The sequence below is a fragment of the Eublepharis macularius genome, chromosome 2 (genome assembly GCF_028583425.1).
Source record: "Eublepharis macularius isolate TG4126 chromosome 2, MPM_Emac_v1.0, whole genome shotgun sequence".
NCBI classification, from domain to species: Eukaryota; Metazoa; Chordata; class Lepidosauria; order Squamata; family Eublepharidae; genus Eublepharis; species Eublepharis macularius.
This window is the reverse complement of record NC_072791.1, coordinates 206,709,551-206,727,394: the sequence shown is the minus strand read 5'-3', so window position 1 is coordinate 206,727,394 and position 17,844 is coordinate 206,709,551. Positions and strand designations below refer to the sequence as shown.

Below are 17,844 nucleotides of genomic sequence, written 5' to 3'. Positions count from 1 at the left end.
TTCTCTGGTTTGCTCTCCCATTCCTTGTATGTGGATATTAGTTACGTAAACAAGCATTTAGTAGGTGCAAATATCAAAACAGGTTCTTCTCCAGCCATTCGACTGGCAGATTTTTTTGGTTATTTTTATTTTTCAATGCTTTGCTGCTAATTTAAAAAAAAATGTTATTCCAAGGTTCAGTAGACAAGTCTATGTTTTTTTTTAAAAAAAATTGTATTCATAGTGTATTACTGCCAAGAAGATTACTGAAAAATGCTTAAGAATAAATCTAAGGGGCTTATAATAAAAACGTGCACTACGAAAATAATGCACTTACGTTAAAAATGAATGTGCTAGTTTAAAATGCCTATGCTGAACTGAAGGGCTGATGCAATCTTTTTTTCTGGATTTAAAGAATCAACTTTACTTTACTTTACTTTACTTTACATGCTTCCGTTCAAAATACAAGAAAGCAAAGCAAGAAAATACAAGAAAAAATATAACACAGTACAGTCTCAAATGAACTGGCAAAATATTAGGATGTGGATTCTAGATAAGGTAACTAATAACCCTACCCATTAACAAAATATTAAAACCAAATGTGTGTCTTTGGGGGAAATTACAGGGGAGAGAGAATGTGTTAGGACCCCCCCCCCCCCACACACACTGAACTCCACGATGAGATTATTGTGTTGCTCTCCTGACCCGACCCTTCTTCCACTTCCCAGTCCAGGATACTTGAAATCAAGGATAAGTATTAGGTAACCTCGGGCATGCATGGCACAGCAGTACACCAAATGATTTGGCTTGGCACCCTGGGCCGGATCTCTGCCCAACCAACTGAAGCCCTGGCAGCTCTGCAAAGGCCAACGATGTGAGAGAAAGCAACAAGCATGGCTTATGCCCAACGTTGTCTCCCTGACCTGCACAACCACCAACCCAAACCAAGGCAAATCCTTGAGATGCTAGCTGTGCCACTGAGTCTTGGCTTCTTCCATGCATGCATGTCTGGGCCAGGGCCGGTGCGCCCATTGAGGCAGGTCCGGCCCCCGCTTCGTGCGCTGGGGCACTGGGGGCAGGGGCACGCGCCACGGAGCTGGCATGCCTGGCCCACAGCTGCTTCAGCTTGCCAGCCCTCCCGCCCCACCACCACCAACACATGCCCTCGGTCGGGCACAGCAGCCGCGGGCCAGGCACAGCAAGCTCTGGGGCATCGTGCGGAACCTCCCCAGCCACCTGCTGCACCCGACTGGGAGCGTGGGCAGCCTCCGCGCACTGTCCCAGCCGCCCGCTGGCCAATGAGGCCGGCTTGCTGCATGATGACGTCACACGCAATGATGTCATCACGCAGTCCGGGGGGGGGTGCGCACGCGCACGTTGGGGAAGCCTCAGGTGTCAGAAACCCTGGCACTGCCCCCGGTCTGGGCACATATAAGTCTTGTGTTCCCCTCCCTAAGGCTGCCAACTCCAAGTTAGGAAATTCCTGGAGATTTGAGGGTGGATTCTGGAAAGGGTGTGGTTTGGGGATAGGAGGGACCTCAGCAGGGTGTAATGCCATACAGTTCACTCTCCAAAGAAGCCATTTCATCCAGAGGAACCGATACCTGTACTTTGGAGATCGATTCCAGGCGATCTCCAGGCCTCATCTGGAGTTTGGTAACCCCCCCCCCCCTTTGGTTTGCCACTGTATTCACATGGACATGTACTTTTTTGACACTTGGGCCCCAAAAGTTGCATGTTCCTGCTTTAAACTACTGAATGCTTTCTCCACTTTGCTGTTGAGAAATAATTAGATAAATCGGGTTCTGTACAATCCTAGCTATGTATGTGTTCAAAGAGGGCATAGCATGTATGTTACAAGTTAATAATAATAATAATAATTAAAAAGAGGGCATAGCATCCTGGACTGGACCCTGATCTCTGCCTTTCCTTAATTCTATAAAGTCTTAGCGTTCAAGCAGGCCCTCCCTCCCTCCCCTTTTCTTCCCCAACTAATAATGCTCATCTGTTCTTGGTAGTTCCCGGATCGTGACATTCAAGTCATTGAGTGGAACCAAATATTTCTTTAAAAGAGCTGCAAAAATATATTTGTATAATCTTAAAAGAGAAATAGCACCATTAACATTTTTGTCTTCCTTTGTAGTGATTTTTTTTAAAAAAAGTCAAACAAAGCATTGAAAACCCCCTGATTGTTACTCATGGTGAATGAAGTGCCAAAGAAAAGGTTTTTTAAAAAGGGTAAAGGTAGTGCCCTGTGCAAGCACTGAGTCATTACTGACCCATGGGGGGACGTTGAATCACGACGTTTTCTTGGCAGACTTTCTGTTATGGGGTGGTTTGCCATTGCCTTCCCCAGTCATCTACACTTTACCCCCAGGTAACTAGGTACTCATTTTATCGACCTCGGAAGGAGGGAAGGCTGAGTCAACCTTGAGCCGGTTATTTGAACCCGGCTTCCGCCAGGATCGAACTCAGGTCGTAAGCAGAGCTTGGGCTGCTGACCACTCTGCGCCACCTGGTGAATGAAGTGCCAAAGAAAAGCCTTCTCTAAAAATAAGAATTTAAAACAATATGTACAGTAATTCCAAAGCTAATACTGGAAGACATACAAGTCAGTCATGGGTTAGCAGCAACCAAAGGTTTGCTTGCATTTGGAGGCAGACGGGGCTGCAGATACGTGGAGCGGGGAGGCACTGCCCCCCCCCCCCAGTAACTGCCAGCTCACCTGACCTGTAGCCTGGGGTGGGGAATAATATAAGTATAGGCTTAAGGAATCTCCTAAAACCATATAGCAAGCACAGATCAACATTTATTTATTTTTGACTTTTATTCCGCCCTCCCCACATTTCCAGCAGGCCCAGGGCAGATTACAGACACATAGAGGTTAAAATATATAAAAACAATTATTATAAATTAACAATCCTAAAAGCATCCGAATTTACCCAGGTTAAAATACATATATGAACATCAACACAGCAGCACAAAGTTCCACTGACCAGGTTTAAATCATTGTCAGAGCATCTTTGCAGTAACAGATTTTTGAACGAGGGTATTGGTGGTGGAGAGGGCCCAATCCATCATCAATCATCCGGGGCGGGGCTCTGCCTAGCACCGCCCATATGCCTGGCAGAACAGTTCCGTGCAGGCCCGGCAAAAAGATGATAAATCCTGCTGGGACCTAATCTCATTAGACAGAGTGTTTCACCAGGCTGGGGCCAGGACCGAAAAGGCCCTGTCCCTGGTCGATGCCAGGTGAGCCTCCCTGGGGCCAGGGACCTTTAGCAGATGTTTCTCACTAGAACGGAGAGTCCTCTGGGATTCATATGGGGAGAAGCGGTCCTGCAGATACGCCGGTCCCAGTCTGCATATGGCTTTGCTTAGGAGATGTTTATCTATGTGGTCAGATCTTGAAAGCTAAGCCTAACCTGCGTGTTTCTGACACCAGTTCACACCAGACATTTATGCATCTTTGTTCTAAACCACTTTTTAACTGTAGGAAGGTTTTTCCATGTATGTAAAGCATGACTTGTAGGGATCCCAGATTCCCCGCTCCCACACTCCACCCCCCACTACCACTCACCTGGCCAGTGGGGTGGGGAGGAAGGTGGGGAAACAGGCCTCCCTGGCATGGTGTCGTCACTCCACCCTGGATGTGCTCTCGTGCTTCGCAGCAGGCTCAAATTGAAAGTGATGTCATCACGCACGCCTGGGCAGGCAAAGCACGCGAGGAGTGACAAAAAAGTGAGTGCTGAATCCCCCCTCCCACTGGGAGGGTAATGGGACCTGGCAACCGTAAGCATGAGGCATACTGAAATGTCTTCCAAGTCAAGCCAAGGAAGCCTTTATTGGCATATATAAAATATAAAAAATTAAATACAGAGACTCCAGACAAAATGAGATTAAAATACAGATAGAAGCAGGGCAACAGTGCAGCAAAACCAGTACAGAATATTACTTGTCAGGGGCGTATAGCCATGGCACTGTAGAGAAACTTAGCTACTATTTCAGTTATTTCCCCATCTGGGTTGTCAAGTGGGAAATGAACCTTAAAATCATCAGGAAACTCTGAAAGTTGGGCTAATATAGGATGTAGAAGATCCCGGCATGGCGCCAGATAAAAAGAGCACTGGAGAAGAACATGGGAAACAGTTTCAAGTACTGAAGTTTGTGAATAAACAATTTCAAGCTTTCTCCCTCCCCAAAAGGACTATTAGAACATCTCCAGGTTGAAAGAGGTGAGCATTTTATGTAGTGGATGGTTAGGAAACCTCACATGTAATGATCTATTCTGTACATAATTAAACAAGGGTACGATTTGGAGAACAATGAAGGTTGTGCATTTTATGCGCTGTCAAGTCTCTTGTGATTTACGGTGACCCAACAAATTTAACTACTTCCAATATGTGCTATCATTGGCTGCTCTCTCACACATTGGATAATGCACTTCCAGTGCACTTGGATGATGGAAAGTGCTGTCAAGTCATAGCTGATTTATGGCGACCCCTGTTTGGGACTTCAAGGGAAGAGACTAACAGTGAAATCCTAAGCAGAGTTACTCCAGCCTAAGCTCATTCAATGGGCCTAGACTGGAGTAACTCAGTTTAGGATTGCACTGTAACAGCCTCTCTACACAAGACGTTTTACAGGGGGATACTTTCTGTGTGGTCTTATAGTCAAGTGTACTCTGCCTCCCTAGCAGGGCACGTGCATCCACAATGGGAGAACAAGTGTAAGACCTTCCACTTGAGCATCCCCATATAAGAGGTGATTTGCCATTGCCTGCCTCTGCAACCCTGGTGGTGTTTGGAGATCGCCCATCCAATCACTAACTAAGGCCAACCCTGCTTAGCTTCCAGGATCTGATGCAATTGGGCTTGCCTGGGCTATCCAGGTCAGGGCCTGGGCCCTTCAGCGACAGGAAAATCCACTTGCAAATGATCATGAAAGCACATTGAAAGCGCATTATCCAGTATGTCTGAAAGCAGCCATGGACAGTCTTTCGGGTCTCCCTCTTTTTCTCCCGCTTCAACTTTTCCTAGCATTATTGTCTTTAAGGAGGGCTGCAATGCTCTACACATTTATCTAAGTGTTCAAGTCCCACTGCACTACTTGCTTCTGGGGGAAACGCCACAGGATCAGTGTGCAATACTGAGCATATTTACTAGAAAGTGGAAACGCCACTGCAACCAGTAGGGCTTATGAATTTGCTTCCGATTGTAAAAAAAAGACACTCCTTGAATTACCTTTCCCTTCAGTCTTGGGATAAGCTGGGATATTCTCCCCCAGCAGCGACCTACCTTTTAAGGGAAAAGCCCCCCCCCCCCCCGATTTTTGTACTTGCACTGAAAGTCAAATCAGTTGCCCCGTGGGGAGAAGGGGCAGGGGGGAGGGAGCCGGGAGCGGAGGGTATCCGTTTCTCTCTGCATGATCAGCTGAGAGAAGGAGCCGGGAGCAAACAATGGCATGTTTCAAGGGCGGAGAGCAAAGGAGATTTCCTGCCGGGCTGCCTCTGCCGGCGCTTTCTGCGGCTGCTCTCCGGGAGGATTAGTTTCAACTTCTCCGGCTCGGTGCGTCGCGATCTGCCCGGGCAACGGGGCTGATGTCTCCGCAGGTCACTTCATTTTCTGCCATGGCCCGAAAAGGAGATTAGCGGGTAGCCGAGGGGGTGGGGCGGGAGCGAGTCTGCTTTTCTGTGTCCCCCTGCAGATTAAATGCCTCTGGCTGCATGCGGAAAGAGCTTCCCCGGCGCAAATTTCCAAGAGTTCTTTCGAGCGGGGGGAAGGAGGGGGTCTCAGGACAATGCCCGCCTCTTTCTCGCAAAGGACTGCAGCCGAGCGGGGGGTGTAAGGGAGCTTATCGGCCACTTTTGTCCTCGGTCGCTGGGCGGCGGGGGAGCGCCGGGCGGGTTCTTTGAAAGCGGGAACAAGGCTGCGTTTGTGGAAGGAGCAGAGAGCGAAAAAAAGAGACAGAAAAGCCCGGGCAATCGCGCCCCTCGCTTTAGATTTCCGCGCCTGGAAGACTGCGCGTTTGTCCCGCTCGCCCGCCCCTTCGGAGTTGCAACGCGCTTTAGCAAGAGTCGAGCCGAGTTGCCCCAAGCGACCACGGTGGTGCTGGACTCGGACCTTGCCCAACACGGCCCGGCTACCCCACTGAAACCTGAGCTCAGACCCTCGAAGGCTCCTACCCTGGAGATCTAGTCGGTCTTTAAGTTGCTGCTGGACCCCGAATCGTTAGATTCGTAGCGGATCCAGCACTGCAAAGGGCTGGGGGCGGGGACCGAGCGCGTTTCCCCCCGACGGGCGAGAATGCAAACTGGCGCTCGCCTCGTTCTCCTCTCCCAGCTCCGCTTTCCTCCTTTGCAAATGAAAAGGGGGGCGGGAGCGGGGCTGCTCCTCGGGGAGGAGGGGCCGGGGCGGACTCCTCGGCCCGGAGGTGGGAAAGTGAAAAAGGAGCCGAGTTGCGGCGCACAGAACGCAAGCCGGGCTCGCCCGTCCGGCTCGCAGCGCTCCTCCGGCCGCCTGCGCCTCCTCCTCCGCCGCCGCCGCCAACTTTCTCCAAACTTCCCCAGCCGCGGGATCCTTTCTCCACGCGCGCGCCGCAGACCTCGCCTTCGCCCGATGTTGTGATCCGGCGATCGCGGGGGAAGGAGAGCGAGCCGGCGGCCCCGATCTGGCTGCGCAGTGAGCCGCTGGGCAGCCCCGAAGAGGAGCCTCCTTCCCGCGGCGCAGGCGAGGGCCTCTGCGGAGCGATGCTGCCGCCGCCCGCCTTGCTGGTGGCCCTGGCGGGGCTGCTGGCCGGCGGGGCGGCCCCGGCGCGGGGCGCGGCGTGCGAGCCGGTGCGCATCCCGCTGTGCAAGTCGCTGCCCTGGAACATGACCAAGATGCCCAACCACCTGCACCACAGCACGCAGGCCAACGCCATCCTGGCCATCGAGCAGTTCGAGGGGCTGTTGGGCGTGCAGTGCAGCGCCGACCTGCTCTTCTTCCTCTGCGCCATGTACGCGCCCATCTGCACCATCGACTTCCAGCACGAGCCCATCAAGCCCTGCAAGTCCGTCTGCCAGCGGGCCCGCGCCGGCTGCGAGCCCGTCCTCCTCAAGTACGGCCACGCCTGGCCCGAGAGTCTGGCCTGCGACGAGCTGCCCGTCTACGACCGCGGCGTCTGCATCTCCCCGGAGGCCATCGTCACCGCCGAGGGCTCGGGTGAGCGACGGCTGCTAGGCTTGCCGGCTCCGGGGAGGGGCGTTCCTGGAGCCCGGGGAGGGCGAGGGTTAGGAGGGGAAGGACCTCGGTGGGGTATCATGCCAGCCAGCCCCCCCCCCCAAGAGCAATTTTATCCTGGAAGCTGATCTCGGTGGCCTGGAGATTAGCTGGAATTCCGGGAGATCTCCAGCCGCTACCGGGGGGATGGCAACGTGTTCGAGTCCTGGTCCCGCCGCCAGGTCACCCTCCACCCCTTTCCTGATCTTGGAGCTCCTGAGATGGGCCAGCTTCTCCCAGTGGGTCTCGGCATTTGCTGAAACTGCAGCCCAAAACTTTTTGGACTGCACAGCTTATCCACTTTGCAGCATAAAAATGCAGGAATGCCAGCCACTATATCCACAGTGAACAAGTTTATGTTTCTTTTCTTTTTTAGCTTAGCACTTACAAATATGTATAGCATGACAAGTTGTGTATTTCGTGGTCATTCCCCTGGGCAACCCCAAAATTTGCCATCTGCCTTCCCGGAGTCCCCTCTGGGAGCTCACCATCTCTCTCCTCCACCTGGCTTTGTGACCACCCATGGGAGACTTTGGAGTCCCTCCCCTGCAGCTTTAGATCCCTTCTCCTGAAGGATAAAAACATAACTAGATGGGTAGATAACTGTATCTTGACCTCTCTGATCTGCGCCCCCCAGGTTCCCTGCTAAAGGTAGAACAGCAAGATTCGAGTTCGGTGGTACCTTAAAGGCCAACAGGGGTGTAAGCTTACAATGCTCAGAACTCCCTTTGTTAGATATGAGTAGGAATGGAAATTCTGGAGCCTTTATATCCCAGCCGAAAGGTGGGAGGAGTGTTGCAGGGCAGGGCTTCAGAATGCAAAGGTACAATGCCATTAACTGTATTTATTCAGTTAAAACATTTAGACCCAGCCTTCCCCATGGCGGCTCAAGGTGTTACACAAATGCCCAACCAACAGGCAGCAAATAGTTTAAAAGATGAAGCGATTGATTAAAATAAATTACAGCATTTACTTAAATGCAAGACTATGGTCCCCCGCCAAGATATTCCATAAAAAAGACAGGGATCACCTAATAGCATACAAGTTACATCCAGTAATGTTTTTGGGAGGGGTTTCATTGTTAAAGGTTCTCTTCCTTTCCAGTAAATAGCGTACCGATTTCACCCTTAGCTGCCGTTCTCTGTCAGCAGCTTATGTAAACAGGGCAGTCTTTTCTGTAAGGAGGCTAATGAAGGAGCCCTCTGCGCATGCTCTGGGAGCTCATTCCTGAAAAGAACTGGGCAGCGTGGAGGGAAGGTTCAACCTGGAGGAACCTCTGGGACACTCTGAGCTGGCTTCAAAGCTCATGCTGGAACGGGGGAGCTGGTCCATCAAGTATGCTGGCGCTCAAAAACAGAAAGGAAGACGTAAACTTCTCAGGGACCACTGAGCCACAACGATCAGGCCTTGAAAGTCAGTTCCGGTCTCTCCTCGTGCCTTCTCTCTCTGCTTAGCTGTTCCCTTAATTGGTTGGACCTGGTTCACACACCCTGAAGAATGAGGTGGCAGAATACCGAGGTTGGTGACACAGAAGGTCTCACTTTGGACTGGAGATGATGGATTTCAGTTTCGCGTGTTCCTTTGCGTAGAAAATTTGCACAGGGGGGAGAAAGCTGCTAACCCTTCTCCTTGCCTGTTGGGCTGGTTTTCTGTCTGCGACGAGTCTTTTTTAAACACAGGGCCAATGTGCAAACCACCACAATCCTCCGCCCATGGTCTGAAGCAGTACAGTCCATTCTGGCTCCTCGGCCTTCTGTCACTTTGTTCCCACCTCATTCTCCGGCCTGTGTAAGCCGCTCCCAAGCCCTCCCTCATATGAAACCGTAAACCACCCCTTTGCTCGACAGAAGCCCCAAGTCTTGGCGAGGCCTGCCAGCCTTGTCCGTTTCCAGTGATTTCCCCCTCCCTGTAATCCTCTCTGATCTTAGCAAACTCGAACCATGTGCTGCTCTGCAGCCCTGCTAGCTTCTCCCACGAGAGGGGCCTCCCTGCTTCTTCTCCCCCTCTATAAACATCCCTTTCTCTCATCTCTCAGCAAGCTGTCACTCCTTTGACATTCCTCGCTGGCTTGGCAGATGACCACGTGCCCACCTTCCTCTGAAACAGTAAGCACCGTCTTGTCTGATTTTAGCAAACCACAACCCGGTTTCTAATCCTAAACCGCAGAGAAGCTTGCCAACCTCCAGTCTCCCATTCACCTATTTTATCATCTTAAGGGTACCTGCTTTTCCCATTTAAAAAAATAAGTGACTTTCCTTAATAAGGTCTGTGCACTAGACTTCCCATTGTGTGCTTTGGAAATGTAGCCTTGTAAAAAGAAGGGGGGGGGATATCCCTTATAATACGGATTTCCATCTTTATCAGTTGTTGTAAACATGAGCTTTCCTAGAATGTTGCTAGGGCCAATATCTGTTTGCTAGTGAAGCCTCAAAACAGTTCATTTCCCACTATCTCTCTCCCAGCTTCCATTCCTTACCTAGCCTCCCCCAAGGATCCTATCAGAATCAAAGAGTAGAAATAGTCCTGGACCATTCCAGTGCAGACTGATGCAGGATGCTGTAACCAAATGCTCTTCTCATATTAGAGTTCTTCCTCTCCAACTTCATACACATGGAAAACGAATTGCTAGGGGGAAGGTTTACATGCCAACTATCTCATGTACAGAAGTTTCCCTTCCAACCATTTTCCGGAACAGCCGGTGTGGTGTATCTGGAGAGAACAGGTTCATGCTGGAGAAAACTAGGTTCTAACCCCGTTCAGCCTTGCATCAGGCACTTTCCCACCCTAATCTACCTCACAGGGTTGTGGAGAGAGATCGGAGGAGAGAACCACGTACACAGAGGAAGAGCGGGACAGGTATGATAGGTAGAATATTGCCGAAATGTTAGCTGCCTGAAGCGTTAGAATCTAGGGACCTTTTTATACCTTGTGGTCTGATGTTAGCTTAGTCCTACGTCACGACGCTTTCATACTTTATTTTCTCCTTTCCCATGCTGTGTTTTCCTTTCATTATTGCTTAATTCAGATCCTTCTGAAAACTCAACAAACTTCAGGAAGTTGTGGGTGATCTCAGCGCAAGGTCCTGCTTCCATTTAACCAGAAGAGTTTGTGTCCCGAAGCAGAAAGCACTTTGAATCCGAAGATTGACTATTAACTGAATGTTTTAAGGATCAAATTGATAAATACTCATGCATATTTCTTTCCCTGGTGCCCTTTTTTGCACCTGAAAAAAGCCGTAGTGGGGGCGGAGACAGTGGCTTGAATCCTAATAACAACAACAATAATATTCGATTTATATATCGCCCTTCAGGACAACTTAATGCCCACTCAGAGCGGTTTACAAAGTGTGTTATTATTCCCTTCATGACAATCACCCTTTGAGGTGGTGGGGCTGAGAGAGCTGTGCCTGACCCAAGGTCACCCAGCTGGCTTCAAGCGGAGGAGTGGGGAATCAAACCCGGCTCTCCAGATTAGAGTCCCGCTGCTCTTGACCACTACACCAAACTATTTCTCAGTACAATCCCCTTTCCCATCCTGGATGGGGGGTGGGTGGGCTTGTATCCTATACATTTACACAGAGGGGAATTCTTGCCAGTTCCTCCCTCCCCTGGCTGCCCAAAACATCCCCTCATGCTACTTCTGAGGGCCAGGGGACCTCCAGGAATAGCTTAGGGGCGAATTGGAGGTCTCATGGGAGGGGGGATTGGTGAAAATCTCCTTCATTTTGTGCCCATCATCGTGTGTAAGCTGGGAAAGGTTTAGTCAGCCCTCCTCATCCACCTCTTATCTCCTCGCATTGCCTCCCCTGGCTGCTTTACTAAAGTAAAAAAAGGTCGTTGGGAAGAAGTTCCACACATTTGCATGTTTATAGCTCTGGCCTAAATCTATGTGTGGCTTTTTCTTAATGCCAGCAGTCCAGTGTCCCCATCCCTTTGTAGCAGGGTTGGGCATAGCTGCAGGGGGAAAGGATTTTTTAAAAAAATCAGTGGATAAAGGAGTGTTGGAGAGCAGTGGTTTGCGAAACACAGAGAAAGAGTAAAGAGGACAAGAGTGAAGGCCATTGCTGCAGAGGATAGGTGGAAAAAACATTCTTGCATGGAAAAATAGTCCGCTTGAATTTTAAATTTTGGATCCTGGGTGTGCATGGAAGGAGCACACAGATTTGTGTTGCTTGGGCACTGCAAACAGCTCATCAGGAAACTTGTAGTTTGATCCTCAATATAGTTACACCCTTCTCAACCTGCTTATTTCAGTGGATTTAGAAGGGTGTGACTCTCTTTAGGATTTCACTGTCAAGCAATTTCTACTCTCTATATGGCGCTTGAGGTTTTGGAGGAAAAAGAATTCCTAATAATATCTCCTGGGGTGCAAAACAAACAAGCCCCCCAAATAATTTAAAGGCTGGATGGCTAGATGCGGCTGCAAAACTGAGCATCCAGTGCATAGATATTTATTAAGAAAATCATCCAGGAAGGCTTGAATAGCCCTCTCTTGTGCAATAGCTCCTAAAGCCTTTTATGCCACATTGTACTGTGTGGCTTGGGAGGAAAGAAGGAAATGCTTTATATGTGCTTGAGCAAGAACTGAGTCCAGTAGCATCTTAACCAGATTTTTCCAGGGCAAAAGCTGTCAAGAGTCGAACTCCCTTCGTCAGAGAAAACTGACTCTTAAAAGCTTATACCCTGGAGAAATCTGGTTGGTCTTTAAGGTGCTTCTGGACTCAAATCTTGCTCTTCTCCTGCAGATCAACATGGCGACTCATCTCAAACGATATGTACGCTTCTAATCCTAGTCTCAATTTGCATTAAATCTTGCTTTCAATACAAAAGAGTTGCTTAAAAGTATTCAGAGAGTAGTTCATTGTATGGGAAACATTTCACCAAACTCGGACTTGACTGATTACTATAATCAGAACAGCAATAAACTGCTTATTATTTCTGTATTTGTTCTTCATATTGATAAAAGTAGGATAACAACTTTTATTTTTTATTTATTTATTTATTTCAAATTTGTATTCCGTCTTCTCCGCAAGCGGGCTCAGGGCAGATACCAACATATTAAAATTACAATTAAAATACAATTACAAATCCATATTCATTAAAAACAACACATTTAAAACAAGATGGTGGACAGCCTTCACAGGGAGGCTTTTATACACGCCTTTTTTCCGGGCTGGCGGAGGCCCAGCCTCAGCCATATGCTTGGCGGAACAACTCTGTCTTGCAGGCCCGGCGAAAAGATAGTAAGTCCTGCCGGGCCCTGATTTCAGCAGACAGAGTGTTCCACCAGGTGGGAGCCAGGACCGAAAAGGCCCTGGCTCTAGTCGAGGCTAGGTGGGCCTCCTTGGGGCCAGGGACCAACAGCTGTTTGTCCCCGATTGGAGTGCCCTCTGGGGAATATACTTTCTAACAAGTATCTGTACTTTTGTGATATGCATGGAGAAGGTAGTGTGGCTCCATGGTAGAACATTTGCTTTACATGCAGAAGGATCTAGGTTCAGTCTCCAGATTTTCCAGTTCAAAGGATCAAGTAAAAGATGATGTGAAAGACCTCCGTGTGAGACCCTGGAGAGCTGCTGCCAGTTAGAGTATACAGTACTGACCTTCATAGATCAGTGGTCCAACTTGGTATAAGGCAACTTCGTGTATGGTTCAGACTGATGTACCAGATTGAGAGTGTGAGAAAGGGCCTATTGATATCAAATGGAGAAAGCCAGCTGTTGAGCAGCTCGGGTCCCTCTTCAGCTGTGGCTCCCCTGGAACTATAGCCCACCTTTGGCCTTTTAAAATATTCATGGAATAGCAGATACGGATGTGAAGAATAACTTCCATGCCTCTGTGCTTTGGGAATCCCGTTGGACAATTTTAGCACTAGTGAGGGTACAATAAACTATGCACATATTGAGAAATTCATCCTTCCCATATGGAGATGGAAGCTTCCAGCAACCAGGCTGTCACATAATTGTCACAGGTACCTTTGGAAGTTTGATAATTTATGCCACAACCCTCGTCCAAGGCTTTCTCTTGTTATTTTATACCACTTTACCAATAATAAGTCCCTCAGGCTGGAGAGTTTGACCTACCTCCCCACCACACCTCCCTTTTATTACTATACTTGATCCACTGTCAGTTTTAGGTGTGTGAGACACAGTGGATTTCTCTTATTTAGTGCATCTTTTATACTCACAGGATTCCTTAATCCTGTACCAGAGAATACATCAGCTACAAATCAAGATCCCTTCTGTCTGGATCCTAAGTGTGTGTAGTGGGTGATATGGGTTGAGGTCGGATAACATGGGAGACACACAAAACAAAACAAGTTTATGTAGTTGGTAAGCATGACCTGTAATGCTTTCCCACTCAAGTCTGATAGCTCACATAGTTACCAGAGCTGAGAGGTGTGTTATGCTTAATAGTTATAGAGTTTGTTCTTTTAGCATTTCAGATTTACAGACAATAACTAGACAGCAGTGTTTTTATGGGGGAATAATATACAAAATAGGTTTTCCACGCCTCCTGCTATGGAGGGTGGCCTTCCGCTAGCAAGCCCCATTGCCATTTGGCACAGCGGTGAGAGAAAATTAAAATTTAACTGTTGTCGCTGAGCCACTTCCAGATATAACTGAGAAGTGACAAAGGATAGCTCTAAGATTCACTGGAAACTCTGTAGTTTTACCATAGACATTCCGATGATTCCTAGAGCTATCCTTTGTCACTTCTGAGTTGTACCCAGAAGTGACTTTGTGACATTACTAATGTAACAAGCATGTTGCCTTGTCCCTGCCGCACCCCTTAGTCGCCAGGCTTGACTTGACAACACTTAATTCAAACCCTGCTTGTCTACAATACACTACAGTTCCTACTGGACTTCTTGCGTAGTTGGGATACCTCGTATCCCTTCTCCCTACAAACTTCATCTCCCCTGTTTGTTCAGTGGTTGTTGACTGTTAAACTCCTCCATTTTTTCTCCACCTCATTTCAGCAGTTCATTTAGATTTTCAAATCTGAGAGGGTGGAATTGTCTCCTGTCCATCGTAGTTTGTGCTCAGAGGGACTTTTCTGGGGTGCAGTTTGACAATACCCCACTAGTAAACGACAGATTTTCTCCTGTCTGGAACCCTTTCCTCATTAATTGTACGCTGAGGGATCCTACCATGAAACTTCTACATGTTACCTAAGATTCTGGGGCCATTTCTGAGAGGAACGATCTCTGTTCATAGGTTGCTAGCCAGGCCTCTTGGTCCTTGCGACCAACAGAGTGTGTACTCTCCTTTGGAGACACATTGTAATGAATATTGGTAATGACAGGCAAGTTGTTGTTACTGTTGTTACTGATCTATTCATTTAAAGAATCTTGAAAAGCTGATAAGGAATTCCAGGTTTCCCTGGAACATTCATGGGCCTTGTAAGGTCCTGTATAGCAACGGTCACAGTATGTGTGTGGAGGGGATAAAACGGAAGCATCTGTATTCCTGCCCCTACCCCCGTACAGCAGCTTCAGTGAAGGGCTTTAATTCGAGGCTTAAACACCCACCTCCCCTTTCACAATCAAAATAGCAGCCCTCTATGGCTGCTTTGGAGGGATCAATATGTGTCCCAAATCACATCTAGTAGGCCCTGAGATTTTTTAAAAGGCAGTTTGTAATTCAACAGGAGTGCAGGAACTGCTGCGCAGATACAGACCCCAAATCTCCAGGTTTGCACAAGCATTCTTCAAATTCAGGGCTGTAGATTATAGTTTGAGGCAGTGGTCATACAAAGGCATTCTGGTGTTACTGATGTGTGATGGTTTATGTGGAAGACTATCCAAAAGGGTAACACAGAATAGGTTTGAGTTCATACTCTGGAACTACTTTGCCTTTCTTTTGTGAGATCAGACCGCTGCCTTCCCTCTCAGAGTGGACATTTCACCTAGCTCCTGTAGTGTAGCATCTGCTGATACCCTGCAGCGTCATCTTTGATTCTGATCCATTTAAAATGTCCACGTCCGTCAAAAACTTTCATGGTTTCTTTGCCTTCCACCCTGTTGAATAGCCCAGTTTTCTCTACCTCCCTCAGGCTAATTCTAGCTCTCGCTTCTCCCTTGGCCTTGTATTTTGACATCTGCTCTTCAAGTTCCAGCCATTCAAAACCTCGCTCCCTGGGCTTGTCTATAGACAGACAGCAAACTGTTGTTACAGCTGTGTTGGGCTGATACCTGCTGGGAACGTTTCAGCGCAAGTGGTTTCGAGTGCCCAAATTAGGAGCCGAGTTTGTGAATGTCTCATATTGAAGCGTTTGCAAACTCCGTCCTCGGGCAGCGCGGAGATGCTTTCCAAAGTGCCTTAAAGAACAGATCTGCACTGAGCGAGGTTTGGCAGCATGTGCAGCCATTTAAAAGCAGTCGCATTGACAAACTGAAGAGAAGTCGTTCCTGTCAAATTGCCCCAAAGTTACCTATTACTGAGGACCACAAGTCACACAATAGCTTCTTTGAACGATTCCAGCCTGAAATCCATGAACGCTTTCTTTCACCGAATGGGAACATGATGACATTCTAAATTCTGAGGTAAAAAAAAATTAAACAAACATTCCAGTCACTGTGTAGAAGGCATCTCTCTCCCTCTCCCTCTCCCCCTCCAAGGAATAAAAATTCACCTTCTAAAAGTAGAACAAAACATTTCTATTCTAGTTATTAGCTAATTTGAAAACTGGTATAGCCCCAAGGGCTGAGAATTTGTCTCCATGCCAAGCACCAGTTAGTTTGATTTACTTTACTTACTAAGCACCAGTTAGTTGCAGGGGGAGCTAACCTCGGATCTTCGTTGCAGGCATTGTAGTGTGTTGGTGTTTTGGGCTACAGCTCGTGCCCAACATGATAGGTATAAGGATGTGTCATGTATATGGGGAGGCAGTGAGGGGTGGTGTGGGCTGTGATCCCCGTGGCTCATCACATGGTTTGTGCATGTCCCGCGCACAGGGATTTGCACTGGAATGGAGAAAATCCATCCTCCCTGCGTCATGCACACAGCTTGTCTTGTGATAACAGCCACCCAATGGAATTAGTTCAGGAGGCTTCTGTGTAGCGACCAGAGAGAGACCTCCACGGGTCCAGTCATATGCTTCTCTCATTTGACCATAAGGAAGCCTCAAATAAGGCCAAATAATCTGCCTTGGGACCTGCTTTGGCAGACCAGTATTCCTATAGCCTCCTAGGCCCATGACCCTGGGGATTGAGGGTTAAGGACAGCAGAGGGAACCAAGATGTATGAGCAAGGCTTTTTTGGGGGGGAAAGAGGTGGTGGAACTCAATGCATTGCCCTCGGAGAAAATGGTTGCATGGCTGGTGGCCCTGCCCCCTGATCTCCAGACAGAGGGGAATTTAGATTGCTGTCCGCGGAGGGCAATCTAAACTCCCCTCTGCCTGGAGATCACGGGATGGGGCTGCCAGCCATGTGACCATTTTCAAGAGGTTCTGGAACTCCGTTCCACCGCGTTCCAGCTGAAAAAAAGCCCGGTGTATGAGCATATCTTCTCTGCTGCCGCTCATATATCTTGGCAACAGTGCAGAAAATAGGATTGAAGTTGCTGAGCTAGCTAGTGTCTGAGGTGAGAGCTGTACAGCCCTTTCACTGGAGAACCACCAGGCTACGTTTTCTCACTCAAGAGCCACTAAAATGTAGAAAGTTCCCCTGGTGAAAATGGGTTTTTTTTTTAGTTAACAGGATTTCAGTGCAAACAAATGGTCAGATGCTGGAGGTTAAACATTTTTACAGTGATTGTTGGTTAGGGTTGTGTGTGGGAAGACCAGGTTCTGAATTTCCATTCTAGACCCTTCGTTTCAGCTGATCTGCCAGAGATGGTGGCATAACTTCCCTGCTGTGATGGTAAGGTTTGTGCTGTTTTTGGGGGGTAGATGACTCTTCTACACAAGGACAGTCACTTTATGCCTTGGCACACCTGAGGATTGGGCCTTAAGACTGAAAAGGGAAGTTACAAAAAGCCACAGAACAGCTTTTGACTATAGTGGGGTAGCACTCCCACTTCTTATGCAGCCCAAGTATGATAATGTATCAAGCTAGTTTCATCTAACTGAGAGGACTGTAGCTCCAAGTAAACGTTCTTGGAATTCGGTTCTTAAACACTCAGCGATACAGTTGTATGCATTATCTCAGCAATCTCTTCCCAGAGGCTCACGGTTTGGGAGTGCTGCTGGATGCTCAGGTGTTAGCACTTTAAAAAACAAACAAACCATGCCCTTTCCTTGGCGAGAGGGATTTGGCCACAGATACTCACACCCAAGTAATGTACGGATTGAACTTCTGCAATGTGTTTTAAGGGGAGGGGTCTGCCTCTGAAAAGTATCTGGAAATGACAGCGGATGCAGAAATGTAGCTACCAGGTTTGTAGTGGGAGAGTGATTAAAGTATCCCATCCCAGATATGAAACATCTGGATTGTCTCCCAGTTTTCTGGAGGGCCCAATTCAAAGTGCTGGCATTGACTTTAAATCCTCTTAAAGACAATCTCCTCCCCTTATTTTTAGGCCACCTGCTGAGGTTTCACTCTATGTGCCCCCCCCCACTAGAAATGCAGTGGTGTGACAACACATGAAAGAACCTTTTCAGT

General features: G+C 48.2%; 1 protein-coding gene across 2 annotated transcripts in view; it reads left to right on the top strand.

The window, feature by feature from the left end:
* The first annotated feature begins 6,444 nt into the window (after window positions 1-6,444).
* Window positions 6,445-17,844, top strand: part of FRZB (frizzled related protein) — a 42,283-nt gene continuing 30,883 nt past the window's right edge. For both annotated transcript variants that reach the window (XM_054971854.1, XM_054971853.1), the window contains exon 1: window positions 6,445-7,181. In XM_054971854.1, the coding sequence (XP_054827829.1) occupies window positions 6,728-7,181 (454 nt within the window). In that variant the 5' untranslated portion in view covers window positions 6,445-6,727. The remainder of the gene's footprint in view (window positions 7,182-17,844) is intronic.